General features: G+C 34.6%; 1 protein-coding gene across 1 annotated transcript in view; it reads right to left on the bottom strand.

The window, feature by feature from the left end:
- Nucleotides 1–23,746, bottom strand: part of LOC6036247 (cAMP-dependent protein kinase type II regulatory subunit) — a 71,461-nt gene extending 47,715 nt beyond the window's left edge. Inside the window, exons 1-3 of the mRNA XM_038261300.1 lie at nt 23,611–23,746; nt 7,775–7,973; nt 2,927–2,963 (exon numbers count right to left, since the gene is read on the bottom strand). Coding sequence (XP_038117228.1) covers nt 2,927–2,963; nt 7,775–7,973; nt 23,611–23,664 — 290 coding nt within the window. The 5' untranslated portion in view covers nt 23,665–23,746. The remainder of the gene's footprint in view (nt 1–2,926; nt 2,964–7,774; nt 7,974–23,610) is intronic.
- Nucleotides 23,747–24,099: the final 353 nt, after the last annotated feature.

The following is a 24,099-nucleotide window of genomic DNA, read 5'->3' as shown; positions in this document are numbered from 1 at the left end:
ATCTCAAGGTTTTCCCTCTCTTCCAGTTATACCGTCGGATGTCACACCGAGCTCTTTATCCTCTTTAGTTTAAAATCTTCTGTTAACTTTGTCAAGTCGTCTTCGACGAAATCCGCCCGCTCCACTCAACTTCTAAACTATATCGACAGTCTCTTTCGCGCGAAGAACTATTGTAATCCACGGAGACAATATTGACATTTAGCTTCCACTACTATGACATCCCAGCGAACACGCACCACGTGCGTTCGTTCTCCACGAACAGGCGGAAGAACAGCCCAAGAAGCAAGGCAAAGTTTTCAATCCCGAGTGTAAACAAATTTAGCCATTCTGTCGTTTAACATAAATCAGCTGGTTATACCTTGGTTCTACGCTGGGGGACCTGTTGGCTAAAGGAAGGTGCCAACAAACTGATTGGAAGATTCTTATCAACTCGTAGAGACACGCGTTCGATCTTCGACAACGGACAAGACACGGTAGCGCACGGTAGGAGGTATCCTCTCTTCCAGGTGTAGATATCAATCACCCCGGGAGTCGCTAGAAGTGTAGTCGAAGTGCCCTATCAGGTATTGGCTCTGTCAACAAGGCCCCAGGACAGGACTGATTACTAAACGTGATAGCTGATAGTGTGAATCAGACGGTGTTGACATAAGCCTGTTTTTTTTTATTTTTTGGAGGTTGATTAAGTAAAAAATGCGTTCAGAACAACTTGATTATTTGATAGGGTAAATATTGGTTTGTTTGATCAATATCCGGCATTCTATTCCAACTTTGTAGCCATAGTTCAAGCATAGGCCAATCTACCGTTGGTAGCATTTCGCAGCTTTGCATTTGATTGATTACTTGAGCGCAGGTATATTCCGCCGAAACGCCACATCTGGCGCTGCTGGTGGGACACGAAGTATGATACATAACCCAGAGCGCTACCTGTTGATTATAGCTCACCTGGGCGCCTCGGATATTGCCGGTTCATTCATCCGAGTGCGTGTTTCCGTTTCGGCCAGCGCATGAGAACAAAGTCCTACCAGAGGGGCGATAATTAAAACACACTCTTACGATATGGGCTGATATCGATCTCGGTGGCGTGAACTCTCGCGGTGACACCGATCATTTAACTAAGTCGACCGCTGTCAAGTCAAAAGAGGGGTGGTTCATAAAGCTGTCGCGGTTTGTTTTTGCAACATTGCGCACTGTAAAGTATGCATTTAGCAGTTTTATTGGTGCGGCATGACAGCTTTATCTGCGGGTTTGGATCTGAACTTGAAATGTGAGTCGCAGGCAATTAATCATGAGTGGCACAGATTTTTTTTTTGCTCTGTTGCGATTTATTATGTTTACGGATATTTGCAAATACAAAGTCATAATTTACTACTTTAACTGCGACGTAAGCACGAGGAGAGTTATAGAAACGAAAATGGTAAGGACAAGATATTCCAACAATCTTTGTTTAAAAACATACAACAGATACCAAACGAATGATGTCTTCAGCACGAATCGTATATTTATCCAACAAACCATTGCCGAGTGGTAAAAATACGAATAGCGCTGAAAAAATCGAGTTTTGGAACGAGGTGTAGATTTTTTTTGCAATTCCGATTTTTTTTAAAACCATCACAGAGTCGAAAAGATTACTTTTCGATAAAATTACAGTGGACTTTCTGGCTGTCGAACTTCTCGATATCAATATGGCTCCAGCCGTCAATAAAATTTTCAGTCCCTTCAAATAGATTGCTTTGATTTATCGTTCTATAATTTCCCGAGCATGGGTAAATAACAAGGGAAATGCGTAATAATACCTTTCTCTGGTATCAATACCAAATTTTGGTATTCCTGGACCCTTTAAAATTTGTCTTAAGGATTATGCAAGAGCAAAATGTGGTATCATACCAATTTAAGGTATTGTTTTGATATTGCAAAATTGCAGAATTTGTCAATGATCGAACACCACATTTTGGTATTCTTTTGGTATTACAGTATTTTATCAAATTCCTCTGCAACTATGACAAAATAATTAATTTTGCGCTAAAATCATGTCTCAAAGCGAATGCTTTCATTCAAAACCGGAAACTTCAAACTTGATTTTAAACATTTTTGATATACCCCCTACAGAAATGACTTGAAATTGTGGAAAATTTTCTAAGTCAGGATGGCACATTTGGGTATTATTTCAATATTGAAAGGTTTCATCAATTTTCTCTGAAACTATGGGAAATTTGTTAAAAAATTTTTACGAGTTAATTAATTTTGCGCTAAAATGACTTGAAACCCAAAAATGTTAAAGATGATTTTAAAAATTAGTGTGATACACCCACTTATATTTTTTTCAAAAACGAAGAACTTCAAGCACAGGCCGTTCATCAATGACAAATGCATTCGGTGTGGTGAAGAATATCACTAATAACAACATGGAATCATCAGGTGAGTAGATTTGGCTGTTGCATATGAATAATTTCCGTTTTTTCACTAACTGCAACTGCTGCACTAAAAATGGTATGAAAATACCAAATTTTGGTAATACTTATGCAAATACCAGCGATCATAATGTGCTCTTGGTTGCCCAGTAATAGATGGTAAAATACCATGAAATCATACCAAAATCATGTATGTGAAAGACCACAGAAATACCAAAATATGATTTTCCAAGGGCGCGGGAATACCTAAAAATAAAACCATGGCAATACCAAGTTTTGGTATTCAAGCAATGTTCAAAAATCCAGAAGACCTCAACTTGGTATTGAAATGGTTTTATTTTGAGGTATTATTTTACCCTTGGAATAACATGGTTTGGTATTGTTGTGCCCTTACACATACAAGATTTTGGTATGATTTCATGGTATTTTACCATCTATTACTGGGCAACCAAGGGCACATTTTGGTCGCTGTTATTTGCCCAAGTAATACCAAAATTTGGTATTCCCGTGTTATTTACCCCTGCTCGGGTTGATGACTCTCGCTCTTGACGGTCCCTTCAATATCGACAACGAGAGAGTCCACTGTATTGAAAAATATAGCTTTTCAGCACTCAAATGAGTGCTAAAATGGTCTATTCAACTCTGTTATTATAGATGATGATAAGAAAACCATTAAGTCACTACCCAAGAAACATTTTAAAACCAACTAGCCGCTACCTAGTTTTATTAAGGTTTTATGGTTTTAAGCCAAATGGCTTTCAATAAGATTTTATTGAAGTTTTAAGAAAGATTTGAAAGCCCGATGGCAATACCATGCCGAACGATTTTATCGCACACTTCTTTAAAACCAAGGGTGTTGTAGCTGTCAAGTGTCATTAGGCATGTAAAAAGCAAACTCGTGATCTGATTGAATATGATTGGCCGCAATCTTTGTAGATATTGTAGATAGATTTTATTTCAAAGAATAGCAAAAAAACAATTTTTTTCATGAAAAATTATAATTACAAATAATTATTTTTGATGAAGCTAGTTGATTTTTTCGGCTCTATCAGGATTTTTTTTGAACTTTTGTACTCGACCCTCTCCGATTTCAATGAAACTTTTTAGACATGTTATCCAAGGCCTATTGAAGCCATTTTTTTGTAAATAGAGCCCGTTGCACTCGATAATGACATTTGAGAAGGGCGTAAGTTATTTGAATATGTATTTTTTAGTTTAAAAATTACTTTATCTCATAGCCGTATCAAGAAATGGTCATTGACAAACTTTTAGGAAATTGGACGGGCTTTTTGAAAATAATACACAATGTTAAATTTTAAGGTGATGTCACGATTTTTTTCGGTCAACATTTTTGTGAAAAAAGCCTTAAATGTGACAAAAAAAAAAACTCACGAAAAATGCAGGATGGGATGTCTCTCCTAAAAAATACAAAAATCATTTACTAAAACTGAGCAACTCTCTACGAAATCGACCGATTTCGACCATTTTTATTTTTTGTATTTTTTTATTTGACTCAAACTTTGTGGGGGCCTTCCCTATGACCAAATAAGCTATTTTGCGTCATTGGTTCACCCATACAAGTCTCCATACAATTTTGGCTGCTGTCCATACAAAAATAAGGCAGCGAATGACAAATATTGTTAAAGCTGCCTGAAATAAATTAACCACCACCATACAAAAATGGTATGTAAATATTCAAACAGCTGTAACTTTTGAGTGAATTTTCTGATCAATTTGGTGTCTTCGGCAAAGTTGTAGGTATTGTTGAGGACTTTTGAGAAAAAATAGGTACACGGAAAAAAAAATTTGGAGATTTTTTTATCAACTTTTTTTTCACTTAAACTCAATTTCCCAAAAAAAGATTTTTTTGATTTTCGAGATTTTTTGATATGTTTTAGGGGACAAAATTTTTGGAAAAACGAAGTTTCATGCAAAAACAAGTTTGACATTATTTTTTAATGCAAAATTGAATTTGCAATCGAAAAGTACTCTACAGATTTTTTGATAAAGGGCTCCGTTTTCAAGATATAGCTACCGAAAGTTTGATTTTAGCGAAATGTTTGCAGTTTTTCAATTTTTAAAAATAGTGACCATAATTGGCCATTTCTAAAATATTTTTTTTGAGAAGTTCAGAAAATTTGCTATAAAATTGTCTAAGAGACATTGAAGATTGGACCTCGGGTTGCTGAGATAGGGCCGCTTTAAGAAAAAGAAACACGAAAATTGAAGTTTTCTTAATTTCACCAAAATAACCCACCATTTTCTATTGACGATATCTCAGCAACTAATGGTCCGATTATCAATGTTAGTACATGAAACATTCGTGAAATTTTCCGATCTTTTCGAAAAAAATATTTTGAAATTAATCAAGACTAACATTTTAAAAACGCCAAACACTGATTATTACGCCCATTTAAAATGCTAGTCTTGATTTTAAAAATTTCAAAATAATTTTTTCGAAAAGATCGCAAAATTTCACAAATGTTTCATGTGTTAACATTGAAAATCGGACCATTAGTTGCTGAGATATCGTCATTAGAAAATGGTGGGTTGTTTTGGTGAGATTTAGAAAACTTCAATTTTCGTGTTTCTTTTTCTTAAAGCGGCTCTATCTCAGCAACCCGAGGTCCAATCTTCAATGTCTCTTAGAAAATTTTATAGCAAATTTTCAAAAAAAAAAAAAATTTTTAGAAACGTTCACTCATGGTCACTTCGCTAAAGCAAACTTTCGGTGGCTATATCTTGAAAACGGAGCCCTTTATCAAAAAATCTGTAAAGTACTTTTCGATTGAAAATTCAGTTTTGCATTGAAAAATAATGTCAAACTTGTTTTTGCATGAAACTTCGATTTTTTCCAAAAATCACTGTTTTTTTCAAAAAATCATAACTTGGCGGCTCAAAAGTTGTGGATTTTTGTCTCCTAAAACATATTAAAAAATCTCGAAATTAAAAAAAAAAGTATTTTGGAAAATTGAGTTTTAGTGAAAAAAAAGTTGATTCAAAAACTGCAATTATTTTTTCGTGTACCTATTTTTTTCTCAAAAGTCCTCAACAATACCTACAACTTTGCCGAAGACACCAAATTGATCAGAAAATTCACTCAAAAGTTACAGCTGTTTGAATATTTACATACCATTTTTGTATGGACAGCAGCCAAAATTGTATGGAGATTTGTATGGATGAACCAATCACACAAAATAGTTTATTTGGTCATAGGGAAGGCCCCCGCAAAGTTTGAGCCAAATCAAAAAATACAAATAAAATCCATTTCCAGTTTTGGTAGAGAATTGCTCAACTGTTTTTTTTACAAGTGATCTTATCATCAAAATTTTCACCTTAAAATTTAACTTTTAAACTTTAAAATTCAAAAATCTCAGTAAAGTAGCTTGTATTTTTCTTTCATTGTATTTTATTTTTCAGAAAGCCCGTCTAATTTCCTACAAGCAAGGGTCCTGATTTTCGGTTCAATGAACAGAAACCACTCACTCATCGCCTATCCATTCGTCGCCTATTCTAACCCGCTAGCATTCATGAGCGAATGATACTCGCAAGCAGTCAGCGAGTGGCCCGAACTGTTCACTCAGCGAACAAATACATCGTGAAATTTTTTGCCTACTCCGTCGCTCGACGACACTCACACACTACCATGCTCAGCGAAGAGCCACTCTCACAAAATGCCAACGCGGAAGTCTTTTTGTCTTCACGCCCTCAGTTTGCCATCAATTTGATTTTTTCTTGGTAGCAGTTTCTTTGAATGGTGTCTACAATGTTATGAAATCAAAATAAATGCACAATTTAATTGATAACATTGATTTTAGGCAACCCAAATCAATGAGTATGACGCAGCGCATCAGAGAAAAAATGTTTTCAGTTCAGAGTGATCGGAGACGATCGGCCTGTCTGAGCCGTTCGGAGACTGAGTCGATCAGAGAGAGAAGGAGAGTAGAAAAGAGAGTGTTCGAGAGCGAATGGTTTCAAAGTGACAAACAGTAGGAATTCATCAGGGCAGTATCGCGTCGCCTGCTATTTGTGCTCGCGAATGGAGTGGTTGATTTTGAGCAATCAGGACCCTTGCCTACAAGTTTATCTTTGACCACTTTTGGTACGGCTATGAGATACAGTAATTTTTAAATTACAAAATACAAAAATATTTAAATATCTTACGCCCTTCTCAAATGTTAATTTTGAGTATAATTGGCTCCATTTACACAAAAATGGCTTTTATAGGCCTAGGATAACATGTCTAAAAAGTTGTATTGAAATCAGAAAGTGTCGGGTACAAAAGTACCAGAAAAATTCCTGATTTGAGCTGGAATTGCTCGTAAGTGCAAAAGTGGAAAAAAAAAACTGAGTCATCAACTAAAAATAGACGGCATCCTATCTCACCCAGCAAAATAATGTCCATTATGTAGTCGGTTTCTTTGGAGTAAAAGTGGAAAATGTGGACTAAAAATGACAACGTCAATTCTTCCAAATGATCTCTAATATCATTTAGCAAGACGAAGACTTATTTTTGCCACAATAAAGCCTGTTGGGCATAAGCCGTTTGAAGACATGTGAAATGTCGTTTTTCCATAACTCCTGACTAGGTTTTAACAAAGGTTTTATTAAGTAAGTAGGATGTTGTTAAGATTCAGTTCAGTTCAGTTGTAAAGTCTTGAAAACCTATGTCTTGAAAAGTCTTGAATACCTATGAATATTTTATAATTACACAGAAAAAAATATGTGAATTTACTCGACACGGAAAAAATGAATCACATGTAAACTCAGTTGATGTAAACTTTAGATTCGACGTAAACGGTTGAATCACACGTAAAATAATGTTTTTACGTATAATTTGTTGCAAATTTACGTCAAATTGCATTTATATTTAAATGTTTAATGACGTGCAAAAGTGTTACATCATAAATGATGTAACATTCGGAAATATTTTTTTGTGTGTAGGCCGTAGCAACCTTTTATCGGGGCCGATACACGTTCTGGGGAGGTTATTACAAATAAGTGGTTTCAATGTTGGTTTTGGGTGATAGGTTTTATAGCGATTGTAACAGCTACGATAAAGCCTAAATTTTTTTTGTTTTTAAAACTGAATCGATTTCCGACATCTGACAAATTCAGAAATGTCGAGTTGTGTTGCTCATAAGACTCAAATACACATTTTCGTTGCCACTCGACAAAATATAAAAAAAAACTCCTTTTTCTACACGCAAAATAAGCTGCTTAAAGATTTAGCTGGATTTTTTTTACCCGAAAGCTTTCTCCAAAACATAAAACAATCTCAAATCTAAACAAAATCTCATAAAGCCTCAATCGATTCCAGCAATCTGGAGCAAACCAGGAAAAAATACCCTCAAATTTCTTCTTACCATTCACCGAGGACAACACGTCGAAATTTTGCACCGAAGTCTGCACTGCCGCCATAATGCAGTGTTGGAAAGTTGCTCTTTTTTTGGCACTGCTCTGTTCTAAAACTCCAAGAATCGTTGCATTTTGGTGCTGGTGCCGGCTGTTGTGTTTGTGCAAGATGGTGTCACGAACGTGGGCGAATATTTCACATGGTGTGATCTAGAAAAGGTACGGTAGCTGTTTCACTTTTCTTCTTGTTGTTTTTTTCGATAACCTAGGATTTGCACACGAGCAGTGTTGTCCAAAAGTCCAAAAATAAAATTCACCAAAATGCAATAAGCTCGTTCTTATGCAATCACACAAAAACATCCTTACAATTGTGTCCACTAAAAACCAATAAGCGCTGATGATGTGCGAGCCGAGAACGTCTGTCTGTCCATTCTAATTTGGTTTCACAAAGTCACGTTCACTTGGGCGACCCCGCTTAAACCGGGCTGTCCTGCCAAAACCGAACTTGCGTAGATACATTCGAGTTGATATTAATTAGGCTTCAAATATATTTTTAAAATAAACACCACCATCATAACGGACGAACGCGCGAGCACTGATTTCGAATTTTGAGGGCCCACCTCTCCCAATGCAGTGGCATTGGCCTGCACCGCACACTGTCGAGGGAATCAGCAGTCCTTTCTCCACCCGGAACGGATTTGGCGGTACACGGGACGACAAAAAATGGAGATAAAAAACCTTTTTTTTTGTACAAATATTACACCAAGATTCAAACGGAGGCATTTTTGTGTTTAGTTTTCTATCTCAAAATGATTTCTAAAAGCTTATTAAATAGTTTTTTTTACAGATCGGATTTTTTTAAGTATGCTAAACTTTAAGTCGAACAGTGTGTGTTTGCCGATGGTGTCGATGCCAGCGACGGTTCTTTCCAATTAATCGCTCCGGACCAGCACCACGGAGCATCGCCTCGTCGGTTTGGTGGTTTTACGTCGCGTTCTAATCGTGCACACCCCGTAATAGTTTTACATATACCTACTACAAAAATAGCAACACCATATTCAAACGAAACGTGACATTTCAATGGAAACGTGTGTTTGTTCGATGGTGTCGATGAGGCTGATGATGATGAGGCGGTCTATCAATGGTTTTTGCCTGGGATTACCGCCAAAACATGGCCATAATTATTGATTTTTATTTGTTCCAATAGTCTCGAGAGTGAGAGAATGGCAAATATTAGCACAAATAGATTTGGGTTCGAGAAAAATCGAAGCTTTGGCAAGGGGGCTATTTTTGACTGCTAGCGACAAACTTTTTGGCAGAAGATTTGAGTGTATATTTTAATTTGCCGAGAATGCAGAAATAGTGTTCCAGAAAATCTCAATTTCTAGAGTTTTTTTTCGCAATAGCCAAAGGCGCAATGGGTTTTTTATGCTTCAAGTGCCTTTTTAGTCCTGATTTTTTTTTATCCAGTTTCGTTAGAGTTTAATATCCCGAATTCCTGTAAACCGTCGTGTAAGGTTAAGAATTGCCGTTTTTAAATGAATCTAAGAAATCATTTGTTTGAAAATTATTTCTAGAATCATTCTCAAACTTTTAGTATTCCAATCTCAACTGCAGTTTTTTTTAAGCTAAGAGTAATTACTGAGGATTGTGTGTAAATGTTAGTGGGAGGGGGTCGAGGGCATAACCTTAAGAATATTAAAATATGACTGAATTTTAAAAATTCTCTAACCACTATTTTAAAAATAGTTCATTTTTGAAAGAATGATAAAATTCACAAAACTACTACACTGCCGCTCGAAGCTAGTCCGTCCCATATGTAATTTCGTCAATTTTGAGGTAATGATGCAGTTTGGTTCAAAATCATGTAAACTATTAGAAAAACCAATAAAATGTAGTACTTTGTTCTAGAAAGCTGGAGAAAATCCACTTTTTCGTGAAATTCTAACACGTAGCCTTATGGGCGGGACAACTTTGACACGCGTTTTTCTCGGCTTGCTGTTTTTACATATGGGACGGACACGATTAGAGCGGCAGTACAGAAACAAGAAAACATTATTCGAAACAATAGAAATTATTCAAGAAATGTTGGTTTTAGACTTTCTCTCAAAACTTTTTTTTAAAGAACTAAAAAAGGAACTGTAAAATGTCTTTAATAACCTGAAACAATATACAGTCCAGACTCGATTATCAGAATCCTCGATCATCAGATGTTCGATAATCCGAAGGCTTATATGGGACTTCGGATAATCGAATCACGAACAAAAAAATCGTATTTTCTATTTTCTTACTTTATGCATCAAATTCGAGTTCTGCGTCTCAATTTTATTCAAATTTGAATAGTTGATTGCCTGTGAAATTAAAAAATGCACTTTTCCAATATTGCATCATCGCCATTTTGGCCGCCATCTTGGATTTAAAAATTCTAAATCCCTTTAAAGTACTTTAAGGGTCGTACTAAAGCTCAACAAAAAAATAAGACAACGAAAAAAATAGCAATTCTATTGTCCGAAGTGAAATTTTGCCTTCGGATAATCGAATCTGGACTGTAATTTGATTGAATAAAAGAGAATTTGTTTGAATTTCAAATTAATCACTTAAGACTATTAATGTAAAAAATGTTCATAATTGAAAGAATTGTAATAATTAAAAAAAATACTGAAACAAGGATAAATAATTTGAGCTTTATTTGACAGAATGGTAAAAAACTCATAGAAACTTTAGGAGAATAAGATTAAAAATAAATATTTAAAATTATAAAACAATATTAAAAACAAATTTGAGCTCAGACCTTTTCTCATATTTTTTTAAGGATTGAAAAACTCAATAAAAATATTGATACAAGAATATCATATTTTGAATGGAATGTATAAAAAAATATGTTAAATATAGAATAGAAAATTTTAAAAACATGTTTCAGTTCAATTTTTTCATAAACCATGAAGAAATTGAATAAAAAAAAAACAATCAGGAATTATTTTTTCTTGTCATGCTAAAACTCATAGGTGCGCATGGTTGCTTAGAGGGTTACATACATGTAAATCGGCAAAAATGTCTAAGGTTGGTTTTAAACTTTTTTTGAATCTATTTTCAGGGCATTAAAATATACATTTTCATCGATAAAGAAAAAAAAAATTGAAGACATTTGGTTGTATCCTTGCCGACATCTAGCTATTTGAAGTTAGCAGTTTCAAAAATCGGGTGCCTCGATATCTCAACACTGCCTTGACCAAATCGGCTCAAAATTTTGGAGAAGACTCATTAAGCCGGTTCCGTGTGCATGACGAAGGCCGATTTTTAAAAAAGTTTATTTAAAAAAAAATATTTTTATGTTTTTCATATCAAAAATCGCCAGTTTTTCATTTTAGATTTTTTTTTAAATGCAAAATTTAAAAAATCGGGCTTCGTCAAGCACACGGGATATGTCTTGCGAGTCTTCTCCTCAAATTTCAGCCAATTTGGTCTACCATTTTTCGAGATATCGTGACATCCGTAAATCAACTCGGTGTTTAGAGAAAAACGCTCGCAAATTTTGACAGTTCGCTTTACCTATGGCAAAATTTTGAGCTTTGATCGTCTCTTACTCTTAACAGTTCAATAATGGGCTATCTTCATAAAACTTTTACGAGTGACTGAAAATCATCATTTAAGTGGATTTAATAAATTTGCTGTATTATGAAATTTTGTGATTTAGTACATGTATGTAACCCCTTAACCCATTACTACCCAATTTTTATGAATATTTTTAATTTTCCCGTGTTCAGGAGGCAACTTTTTTTTCTACAAAAACTGTTCTTCTCTTATTTTATGATTTTCGTGTTTTAATTTTAAATATTTATATTTGCATTTATCTTGTTGAGTTTAAGTTCTGATGGTATGATTAGAAACACTATACCACCTTCTATCATTACGTTTAGCCTATTTAGTATTTCATGTTTTTGCAGCCATTTTATTTTTTTTAGTTTTTTCACAATTTTTACGCTAGAATGAAACCATTATCGTCTAAATTGTTTAAATATGATTAGAAGCAGGACAATACAAAATTTAATTTTAAATAAAACAAAGCAAAAATTAGTGAAAAACACAGCCAAAGTTGACACCGTAAAAATAAAATTTTACAAAAAAATTGAAAAGTCACATGAAACAAGTCACACTTCCAACCCTAAAATTTTCATACATTTCAAGAGTTCATCTTTCTTATGCTTATGAAAGATTAAAAATTGGTTAAAAAAAAAGTTTTTTTTTTCGAATTTTTAGATTAAAGCCCTATATAGGCGGGGTTGGGCTGTACCATTGCACAGTGGTCCAGATCGCAAAATTAAGTGGAAAACGGATTTTCCGAAAAATTGTGAAGTTTTGGAGCTTTGGTGTCTTCAGAAAAGTTGTTGCAAATGGAAAAGGGCAACTTTTGGTTTGGTTGAAAATAAGGGTGGTTCACTATTAGGGTGATTTTGAAAATCTAACTTTTCAGAAATATTTTTGGGATTTTTTTTGTCTTCTAGAAAGTTTTTGAGCTTGCCAATCCAAGCAACTTTGTCCAATACACCAAAATTTTATCTCGTAATCTACGCCTTCTACGACCAAATTAATAGAAATCATCTAAGCAAACCTCCAAAAATCCGTTTTTTGAATGTGGCATGTTCGGGGCACTTTCAGAGCTCTAAAAATTTTTATTTTTTGACAGGTCAATTTGGACTTAAGGGTCAAAAGTTACAGCCATTTTAAGGTAAAAAAGATGCAAATTTAAAACATAAATATCTCGAAAAGGCGCAAGACAAATTTTAAGCACTAGGTTGCATTTGAAAGAAGAGATCCAGCACTACTGACGCTAGAAAAATCCCAGGGGTGTTTTTCTTTTAACTCGAGATATCTTCATTTGAAATAGCCTAATTTTCAAGGGAAAACCTTATGGGACCACCCTAACGAATTTCAAAAATTGTCCAAATATATGTTATTCCATGTAATTTTGCCCGCTGAATACGAATCTGCCCTCAGAATTGACCCAAAGTGTCGCAAAATCGATTTTTGGTCATATTTTGGGTTCAAATGATACATAAAATAAATTGAATTCCTAACTTCATTGATATTTTGCAATTTGCTAACAGTAGCAAAACTGTTATTTTATGAAACATTTAGGATTAAAAAATTAAAAAAAAAAATTAGGAGGACAAAACCTTTACATAAAATTTAAACCAGCCTTACATTGTGTTTCATCTAATGCAATCATTACTACTCTGAAAATGATTTTAGTAAAAATATATTAAATTTGGTCGAGCTCTAATAAAGATGGGACGCTTCATAACCTATCTATTTCGGACGAAAAATGCTTTCAACCTCCGTCTAAAAATAAATATAATAATTTGATTTGCACTACTCCACTATTATCGCCGGCTAGTTTCATTTCCAATTTCCCGTTCCTTTCCACTAGATGGACGGGGTGAGCGGGGGCCGGCACTTTTGTGTGAATCACTTTGTACACCTTTTCCCCCCCCTCCCGATATTTACTAAGAACGACAATGTAGTCTGATGACATGCTCGAGAGAGGAGGGCACGACGTTCGATACTAGGTTATGTGTTGTTTGTGTTTGGAAATTGGTTTCGACCGGATCCAATTGACGTAAGAGAGACGATTTTCGATGGTGTTGGTGTTATTTGCTTGGTGAAATTACTTGGGGAGAAGTAATGAAGAACTGTTTTGTTGAGTCTATATTTGTTGACTATTTTTTGATCAGGCTAGTTTGAAAAAAATCTTAAAACGTTCAAATAATCCCGAAATTTCCCTGTACTTATTGCTCTGATAACTACTTGAATGCGTGGGAAGTTAGATTTTAATTAGCACCGAGCTTATAAATCACTTGACCTCCTCACACCATACCGGCTCAATTACGCTCGACTTAGACGACGATGATAGTTAGTGCCACTGGCATGAATTCCAATAAAAAACCAAAACGATTTTCGCAAAAGTCCTTTAAAGCAATAATAAGAAAACCAAAAATAAATTAATGAAAAAAGATCAACAAAAAATTTAGGACAAAAACAAACAAATATTTTTATGGAGTTTTGCCCAGAAGAGGGTTAACCCCAGCTACCCGGGCAGACGGTAATAACAAAATTAATAATATTTCAATAACAAATCCTGTTAAAATAACAAAAAGTGTTATTATTTTATCCTGAAATTCAACTTCAAGAAGAAAAAATAATAACAGTTTCTGATAAAATAACAAAATTTGGTATTGAAGTGATATTATATTGAAAATGTTTAATAACACGCTAATAAGAGGAAATGTTATACATTTCAAAAACTCTCCTAGTAACAAAATTTGTTATTCGTTCGGTATACTGACTTAGAAATAAAATAACCATAAATCGCACAAATGGAAAAGTTTCTAAGTGTCCATAACACAATCTGTTATTAGTTTTTCTTTTGTTAAATATGTTTAGATCTTTGGGATAATTTTGTCTAATTTCCTCGGGGTCATTATTTTGGCCATAAAATGGGGTCCTTAAGCTAAAATTATTCTCAAAAGCTGAAATTTTGAAAGTTGATTTTTTTAATTATTTGATATTCCCCCTGAAGGACTTTGTTTAAAATGGTTAGAACTATGGGATAATTTTGACCAATTTCATTGGGGTCATTATTTTGGACATGAAATGGGGTCCTTAAGCTAAAATTATTCCAAAAAGTTGAAATTTTGAAAGTTGACTTTTTTAATTATTTGATATACCCCCTAAGGGACTTTGTTTAAAATGGTTAGAACTATGGGATAATTTTGACCAATTTCGTTGGGGTCATTATTTGGCCATGAAATGGGGTCCTTAAGCTAAAATTATTCCAAAAAGTTGAAATTTTGAAAGTTGACTTTTTTAATTATTTGATATACCCTCTAAGGGACTTTGCTAAAATTGGCTAGAACTATGGGATAATTTTGACCAATTTCGTCGGGGTCATTATTTTGGCCATGAAATGGGGTCCTTAAGCTAAAATTATTCTGAAAAGTTGAAATTTTGAAAGTTGATTTTTTTAATTATTTGATATACTCCCTAAGGGATTTTACTAAAATTGGCTAGAACTATGAAATAATTTTGACCAATTTTATCGGGGTAATTTATTTCACCATGAAATGGGGTTTCAAGCTAAAATTAATCCGATAAAATTAACTTTTGAGAGTTCATTTTTTTTTAAATTTTGTTATATTCGGAATTGATTTATTTATTGAGAATTTTTGAATTGTGAATAACAAAAACTGTTATTATTTTCACAGAGCCAGGAAGTCGAAGCTGACGTTGAAGTTTGAGCTGGAGTGAGACCTCGGAGACTGCATCGGATTCAGCAAATTTTCAGCAACTTTTACTTGGAGTCGGAATCTGTGAAGTCGGGTATTTTTAGAGAGCTGAAGTCGTCGTTGACGTCATATCCTGCATCCAGAGTCGGAGTTGTCTTCAAAGTATGGATTCAAAGTCGCTTGGAGGTACCCGACTCTGCAGCCCTGACTAGTACAGAGGAGTTATAGCAACTGCAGGATTATTTGCAAATTACAAATAAACCAAAACAATAACTTTTTTTTGTTATGGAGACATACCAGTTCAATAACATTTTTTGTTATTATGCTGCTCCACCATAACATATCTTGTTATTCCTTCATGATTCCTTCTGTGTTATTGGTTTGTTATTGCAATAACAACATAATAACAGTTTAAGTTATTCTTCGAACAAATCTTTGTTATTGATTTTTGTTATTTTAACAACTAATCCGATCATCCCAATAACTTATTTCGATCTTCTCACAATATCAAAAACTGACCTTCCCAAGTTATTTCCGTCTGCTCGGGTATTTAGAACGATTTACTAGCGAGGGCGTTTGAAAACGCTGGCGCCCGCTGCCGCCGCCGCTCATCGCAGCAATTATAATGTAGTAATATATTTTCGCACAATTTTCGTAGAATCGTGCCCCGACTGCAGTGGACTGGAACACCATCGGCGGCGGAAGTTAATTGGACGGGGTGGAGGAGGCCATTATAGAGTGCGAATTATGGTGGCCTGTCGTCGCTCCAGGTTGTTAATGTTTACGGAATGGGTGGACGAACAAAGCTGATGGAGGGAGGTGGAATCTTCTTTTGACAAAATGCAATTAACGAGCGTTTAGATGTTAATCGGGTGTTTGGCAGTGACTTCCTGTAGAATGTCATAAATTTTTGTAATTAACAGGGATTATTGGATGTGTGACTTAATCGTTATGTTGATTTCGTATTAAATATGTACTACCAAAAATGAATTTTTTTTTCAATCAATTATTTGAACTATTGAAAAAAAAAATAAATGAATTAGAATTTTATTATGTTTAAAATAAAATAAAAGTACATTTTTTAACGCATTGTAATAGGGCAATTATCTACCAACTCACACAAAATCTTTTGTCTCTGATCACGAATCCGAGGTCCGTTTTTTGATATCTCGTGATGGAGGAGTGGTACGACCCCTTTCATTTTTGAGCATGCGAAAAAAGAGGTGTTTTCAATAATTTGCAGCCTGAAACGGTGATGAGATAGAAACTAGGTGTTAAAGGGATTTTTATGTAAAATTAGACGCCCTATTTGATGGCCTACTCAGAATTACGAAAAAACGTATTTTTCATCGAAAAAAAAAAAAAAGTTTTAAAAACTGTGCCATTTTCCGTTACTCGACTTTAAAAAAATTGGGAACATGTCATTTTAAGGGAAATTTCATTTTTTCATTTTAAAATTTCGTGTTTTTTCTAACTTTGCAGGGTTATTTTTTAGAGTGTATGTTTTACAAAGTTGTAGAACAGACAATTACAAAAACTTTATATATAAACATAAAAGTTTTGAAAAAGTTACTTTTCGCGTTTCTCTTTGTTTCGTTGTCCGTGTCTGTCTCGGGTGACGATGAACGGCCATGATCGACAACGACCAACTTTTTCAAAACTTTTTTTTCGTAAAATCGCGATAACTCGTGATGTTTACAAGCAAACCTTTTATGTTTATAAATCAAATTTTTGTAATTGTGTGTTCTACAACTTTGTTGAAGATTATTACACTCTAAAAAATAACTCTGCAAAGTTAGAAAAAACACAAAATTTTAAAATGATTTTTTTTGTTTTTAATGAAAAAATGACCCTTTTGGGTCAATGTAGATTCGAAAAGTTTCCTTTAAAATGACACGTGCCAACATTTTATACAGTCAAGTAACGGAAAATGAGAGAATTTTTAAAACTTTTTTAGTGTTTTTTTCGATTAAAAAACGTTTTTTTCGGAAATCTGAGTACGCCATCAAATCGGCCGTCTAATTTTACATAAAAGTCCCTTTGACACCAAATTTCTATCTCATCACCGTTTCAGGCTGCAAATTATTGAAAAACACCTCTTTTTTCGCATGTTCAAAAATGGAAGGGGTCGTACCGCCCCTCCGTCACGAGATATCAAAAAACGGACCTCGGATTCGTGATCAGGGACAAAAGTTACCCCTTAGGACAAAGTTTCACGCAAATCGAAGAGGGGTCGGGGAAACTGCTGTGTTAGTTGACGGAGAATTACCCAATAGCAACCTCTCACGACATTTCCCGCCTTGATGGAACAGAAAATCAATAACGCGTTGGATAGACAATTAATTTTCAAGAGTGATATCTTAAGAGGCTTGTTTTAAAGAGGATTCTTCATCAAGACTTAATAAAGTGGATTTATAGCAAATATTGACATTCAAAGAGTTCGGGAATTGTATCTATATTGAACAGTTTTTTTTCTAGGGTAGATGATCCTATTTTGGACATTCTTTACAAAGCTTCCATTTATTAGGGCCTGTTCTCAAGATTTTAAGCTTTTGGTTGATTATTAAATCTTGTTGACAAAATTCTGGAGCTAGAGACTGATTCTAGGGCTACATTTGTCCTGATTCGCCCCAGATGCCGGTATCTTATGGACCCTGCATAAACCAAGTGGACAATTGTTTGGATTTTTTTTATTCCAAATTCGGAAAAAACGAGATGAAATATAAAAATTCCCGGGATTCGAAAATTCCCGGTTTTTGGAAAAAAATGCAAGATTTCTGTCTCGGGAATAGACGGGATGGAAGCACTTAACGCGATTCTCATGCTGGAGCCTAATATCGGTACTAGGTCCAATATAGGGACATATGCCGTAAGTAATTAAAAACTCCGCCAAGGAATTACTAACTTCCGACCGTCAAATCTCAACGCTGACTAAATCAAGTAATTCCCGCGTCTAGAGGAGTTCCTCGTGATTGTGTCACAAGATCTGCCCCGGCGGAACCAAGTTTGATGTCTAGTGCTGATAAGACTGCTTTCCGCGCTCTGGACGTGGACGGCGGATTCATCATCATCACTGACTATCACCATAAGTTGTATGTCTCGGACAGCGCGCGAATTTGCTCGAAGAAAAAAAAAGAGAGAAAGGTGTCCTCTTTTTATCTTTTTGGTTTTTCATAACATTTTTGTATCAATTTATAATACGCACAAAAAAAGACGACAATAGCCCCCCTTCCCCTTGTTTAAAAATAAACTAGTGCCGGTTGATAACGTGTTGCGCGATAATAATCACACGTGTGCACTCGGTGAAAGAGTGGTGGTGTACACTTCACAGGTAGGAAACTTCTCGAAAGTTGGTTAGTTTGTGCACTCACAGTAATTGCATCTATCACAGCCGTGCAGAAGTGCAGCCAGCCACCAACGAAACTAAAGCTCACCTTTGCTGCTACAGAACAGTCGACGGCACCATTTCTGCATCTTTTTTCGATATTTTTTTTACTTTTACATAATTTTAAAAAAGATTGATTTAATTATTCTGAAGCAACACAAAAAATAATTAATTTGTAAAACAACTTTCATTACCGCAAAAATTTTAATCCCATTGCGACCCAACCATAACTCGTTCCGGGTAGGATTACATGCCTACGTAAATTTACAGCAGCTTTCGTTGACATTTCTCTGCATGATATTTTCATTACCGCTCCCGACACGTTCACTTTTAAAGCATGGCTCTTTTTTTTTTGTCCTCGAAAATAAAAATGGATCGATTTTGAACGCAAAAAAATGCCAGGCGAAAGCGTTGAAATTGAGCGAATAAATATACAAGATAATTAAATTGTATATACGTAGGACGAAAGAGATAGCTTTCGGGGCTATTAATCCATGCACTGAGAAAATCTTTTTTCTTATTATTTTTGAGTTTTGAAATTGCGGCAAAATTTTTCTTGATTTTTTTTTATGTTTTCAAAACTTGTGAATACAAAGAGACGAGTTCTGATAAAACACTCATCCAAGTCACAATTTAAAAAAAAAAAATAATGTAAAATGTCAAACAAAGACCAAAATTTCGCTCAGTGTTTTGTGGTTTTAGTTCCGAAATTGTCACTTTCCTGTTGGCCAAAAAAAGTCACGCAAATTGGATCCAGGATTTATTGAAAACAAAAAAAAAAACTACCTGCAACAAACGGGTTTATTCCGTACGTATGTTATTGGTTTTATGGGGGCGTCAATTTATGGAATTGTAGATCCATTTTCGGACACCGGACCCCGGACCGGACTTGTTGAGTCGGTTCTGTGGCTGTGGCGGCGACACCGGTAACAAGATTGATGATTTTTAAATGTCTGACCGGAGCAGAGACAGTCACTGCAACGGTGATGAGCTCGAGGATGGATGCAGAATTTGTAATTTTGCATGCAGTTACGTGTGGGAGGTGAGGAAGAATTGGGGTTTTTAGTTCAGTGTGGGTTGCGATGAGTCAACATTTTCTTGTTAATTGATGATTGATTTGGCTGAAACTTTGGCAAAACATTGAAGAATATTTTTTATTTGATATCGAATCTTTTGGTTATTGCAATACTGTTAAATAAATTTGGATTTGTTAATTAAATACAAATAAAAAATAAAATAATAGAAGAAGAGCACCTGTTATCAACTGGTTTGGTTCTATTTACCTTTTCTTTTACAATTCACACAACCCTAATACATTTTTTGCAAGCATTGGAACCATCTGCTGCAACCTTCCATCGGATGAGGAAGTAAAATGTCGGTCCCGGCCTTGGTTGTTAGGCCGTTAAGTCATTCCAGGTGTAGGAGTCGTCTCCATGCCATAAGTACAAACAACACACCAAACCAATCCTACTCCGGTGAAATCGCTGGCGGCAGTTGGACTCGCAATCCAAAGGTCGTCAGTTCAAACACTGGGGTGGAAGGTTCCTTGGAGTAAAAAGAGGTTTGGGTGCTCTCCCCATTCAAGCCTTCGGACTCCTAGGTTCGAGCAGAAACTTGCAATAGAGACCACAAAAGACCCGGGGGTCGTTAATGTGGATGGTTTGATTTTTTTTGGAACCTCTTATACAGTAAAAAAGGTTTCATTTTGAAAAGTTAAAAATATGATAGTTTAGTACTTTCTTTTTCCCGATGTAATTTTACAACAGTTATTCGTAAAAAGATGTAGAAGTGCATATTTTATGAGGTATGAGGTTGAATACCAGAGTGGTTATCTATTATTTTGCAAGTTGACTTTTCTTTGTATTTTTGTAAGTAGATAAAACTTTGTCAACGCATTCCTTATGTCAAAAGAAGTCACAATTTCGGGGATCAGAAAATTTCGCAAATATTTATTTTTTTTTACACTCTCACACGGACCAATAATTTCCGAGAGTTAAAAAATACAGGCTGGTTAGGTTGCCCCCCTCCCTCCCCTCCCTCACAAAGTTGGCCCGAAAAATCAGGGGGCAAAAGATATTTTTTTCAAAAGACTTCAGAGCAATTCTCCACGAAATCCACGAAAAAATATTAATTTTTGTATTTTTTAATCCGACTTGAACTATTTTGGTGCCTTCGGTATGCCCAAAGAAGCCATTTTGCATCATTAGTTTGTCCATATTATTTTCCATACAAATTTTTCAGCTGTCCATACAAAAATGATGTATGAAAATTCAAAAATGTGTATCTTTTGAAGGAATTTTTTGATCGATTTGGTGTCTTGGGAAAAGTTGTAGATATGGACTACACTGAAAAAAAATTATACACGCTTAAAATTTTTTTGGTGATTTTTTATTTATTTTTTTGTCACTAAAACTCGATTTGCAAAAAACACTATTTTTAATTTTTTTGTATTTTTTGATATGTTTTAGAGGACATCAAATGCCAACTTTTCAGAAATTTCCAGGTTGTGCAAAAAATCTTTAAGCGAGTTATGAATTTTGAATCAATACCGATTTTTCAAAAATCGAAATGTTGGTCGCAAAATTTTTCAACTTCATTTTTGAATGTAAAATGAAATTTGCAATCAAAAAGTACTTTAATGAATTTTTGATAAAGTGCACCGTTTTCAAGTTAAATCCATTTTTAGGTGACTTTTTTGAAAATAGTCGCAATTTTTCATTTTTTTAAATTAGTGCACATGTTTGCCCACTCTTGAAAAAAATATTTTTGAAGATCTGAGAAAATTCTCTATATTTGTAATCAATTTGCTTTTATGAACTTTGTTGATACGACCCTTAGTTGCTGAGATATTGCCATGCAAGTGTATAAAAACAGGAAAATTGATGTTTTCTAAGTCTCAGCCAAACAGCCCATCATTTTCTAATGTCGATATCTAAGCAACTAATAGTCCGATTCACAATGTCAAAATATGAAACATTCGTGAAATTTTCTGATGTTTTCAAAAACAATATTTTCAAAAAAAAAATCAAGACTAGCATTTCAAAAGGGCCAAAAAATCAATATTACGCTCTTTTGAAATGTTTGTCTTGGTTTAAAAAAATTTAAAATATTTTTTTCAAATAGATCGGAAAATTTCACGAATGTTTCATATTTTAACATTGTAAATCGGACCATTAGTTGCTGAGATATCGACATTAGAAAATGGTGGGTTGTTTGGGTGAGACTTAAAAAACATAAATTTTCCTGTTTTTTTTGTTTGCATGGCAATATCTCAGCAACTAAGGGTCGTATCGTATCAAGTTCAAAGAAGCAAATTATAGAGAATTTTCTCAGCTTTTCAAAAATATTTTTTTCAAAAGTGGGCAAACATGTGCACTAATTTAAAAAAATGAAAAACTGCGACTTTTTTTTTTTCAAAAAAGTCACCTAAAAATGGATTTAACTTGAAAACGGTGCACTTTTCAAAAATTTCACTAAAGTACTTTTTGATTGCAAATTTGATTTTACATTGAAAAAGGAAGTTGAAAAATTTATGCGACCAATATTTCGATTTTTTGAAAATAATAGTATTGATTAGAAAATTCATAACTCGCTCAAAGATTTTTTGCACAACCTTAAAATTTCTGAAAAGTTGGCATGTGATGTCCTCTAAAAAATACCAAAAAATAAAAAAAAATTAAAAATTCTGTTTTTTTTTTGCAAATCAAGTTTTAGTGACAAAAAGTTAAATAAAAAATCACCAAAAATTTTTTTAGCGTTTATCATTTTTTTCAGTGCAGTCCATACCCATACCTACAACTTTGCCGAAGACACCAAATCGATCAAAAAATTCCTTCAAAAGATACAGATTTTTGAATTTTCATACATAATTTTCGTATGGACAGCTGCCAAATTTGTATGGAAAAGCCGGAGCCGAAGGACAAAAACTTTGAAAAATATTTACATCTGCCTTAGGTTACACTGGAAAAAATCCATTTCATCGATTCCAATTCATTCATTTGAGGCTGTATCTCGGAAACTGAATGTCCGATTTTCAAAGTTTCAGAGAAAATGGTAGGAAGATTTCCTCACCTCTTCAAGCAAATTGTTTTAGGGGTGCTTTTCTTTTAAGAAGTAATTTTAAAATTCAAAAAAAAACAAATAGAAATCATATTTTTTTACCTAAAACGATCTATAAAATTAAAGCGATACATTTTATCAATAAAATGTTAAGTACTTTTGATTGCAAATTTATTTTTGCATCAAAACATGATTTTTAATTATGTGTTGTACATGTTTTAAAAATGTTCCAAAACCACGATTTTTTTTCAATGAAAGCATATCACCTAGACCAGATTTTGTTTAAAAAAACGTATTTTGGGAATTTATCTTTTAGTTAAAAAAATTTCAATAAAAAGTATAAAGTATTTTTCCATGAATAGGATTTTTTCCGAAAAATCCTAATCATAACTTTTCCCAAGACACCAACACGTTCAGAAAACTCTTTCTCATGATACATTATTTAATGAATTTATATACTAATTTTGTATGACCAGCTCTTTCAATACATTTCTGTCTAAAAAACGAGCCTTGTGCTTCAAAATTTAATATGAAATTTTCATAATATCTATTTGTTTGATATCAGTGTTAAAGTAGAAGCCAATGAGATTAAAATGCATGGGGTTAACCGCATACTTTGGTATAAAGAATTAAAATTTAAAAAATGATTGCATAAACCACACTGACAACCAGAATTGTTTTCACATGACTATTCAAAGCATCATACTCCATTCAACAAATCCACTCTTTTTCATCACAACGGCCATGAGCTATAATCCGATTTCCATATCCCAGCATTGTCCAGATCGTCGAAGTTCCATGTCCAATTCCACCGTACAATGCAGCAGTACTGCCACTACTTCACTCTATGTACTCTCCAGAATCTATTGTCTTTTCCAAAAGTGCACCACAGCGCACACACTTCAAAACGCTGCATTCATTGACGACTTTTTTGTTGTTGTTCATTTCCCGTTGATGCACTCGCACAAATCAGCACTCCACAGTTGGACAACAGATGCAGATTCCACTGCCATTCACACTGCCAGGCACTAATTATTGGGGCCACTTTGGCGACGTTCGACCAACCCGTTTACTACGCTAACGCTCCTCGGGATCCAAGTCCGATCCGCTCCGAACTCACCAGATGACTGACGACCGTCCGGAGATCCAGCGCTTCTGGTCCAGGTGTGAACATCGCCGCAGCAACGGCAAAGTATCAGAGTGTCTCGTGGAGCCATACCACATCGAGACTGGGGCTGAGAACACCCACGTGTACACTCGACTGATTTTGAATATATAATTAATAATAAAGGAAACTAGTGCTAATGGGCCGGAATATGTTGGGTTTTTATGTACAACGTATGTGACAAATTGGAACAGCGGTGGATGGGCACTAGAGTGGCCTGAAGGTTTTGAAACGTGTGGAAATTGCAAATTTTTAAACTAAGCGGCATTAAACAGTCTAACTTTTCAGGTTAATCTCGGACTGCCTTCAGTTCTTCGGAAAGCTGATGGACTATAAACTTCACAGCCATAACATCAATGAAGAACGTGTTTGAGCACCAACTTAACTCCTTTAAATTTGAATTTCTGTGCGATGTTTCCTCATACAAACTCACAAATCCAATAG

Source organism: Culex quinquefasciatus, chromosome 3 (assembly GCF_015732765.1).
Source record: "Culex quinquefasciatus strain JHB chromosome 3, VPISU_Cqui_1.0_pri_paternal, whole genome shotgun sequence".
Lineage (NCBI taxonomy): Eukaryota > Metazoa > Arthropoda > Insecta > Diptera > Culicidae > Culex > Culex quinquefasciatus.
This window is presented reverse-complemented; position numbering and strand designations above follow the sequence as displayed.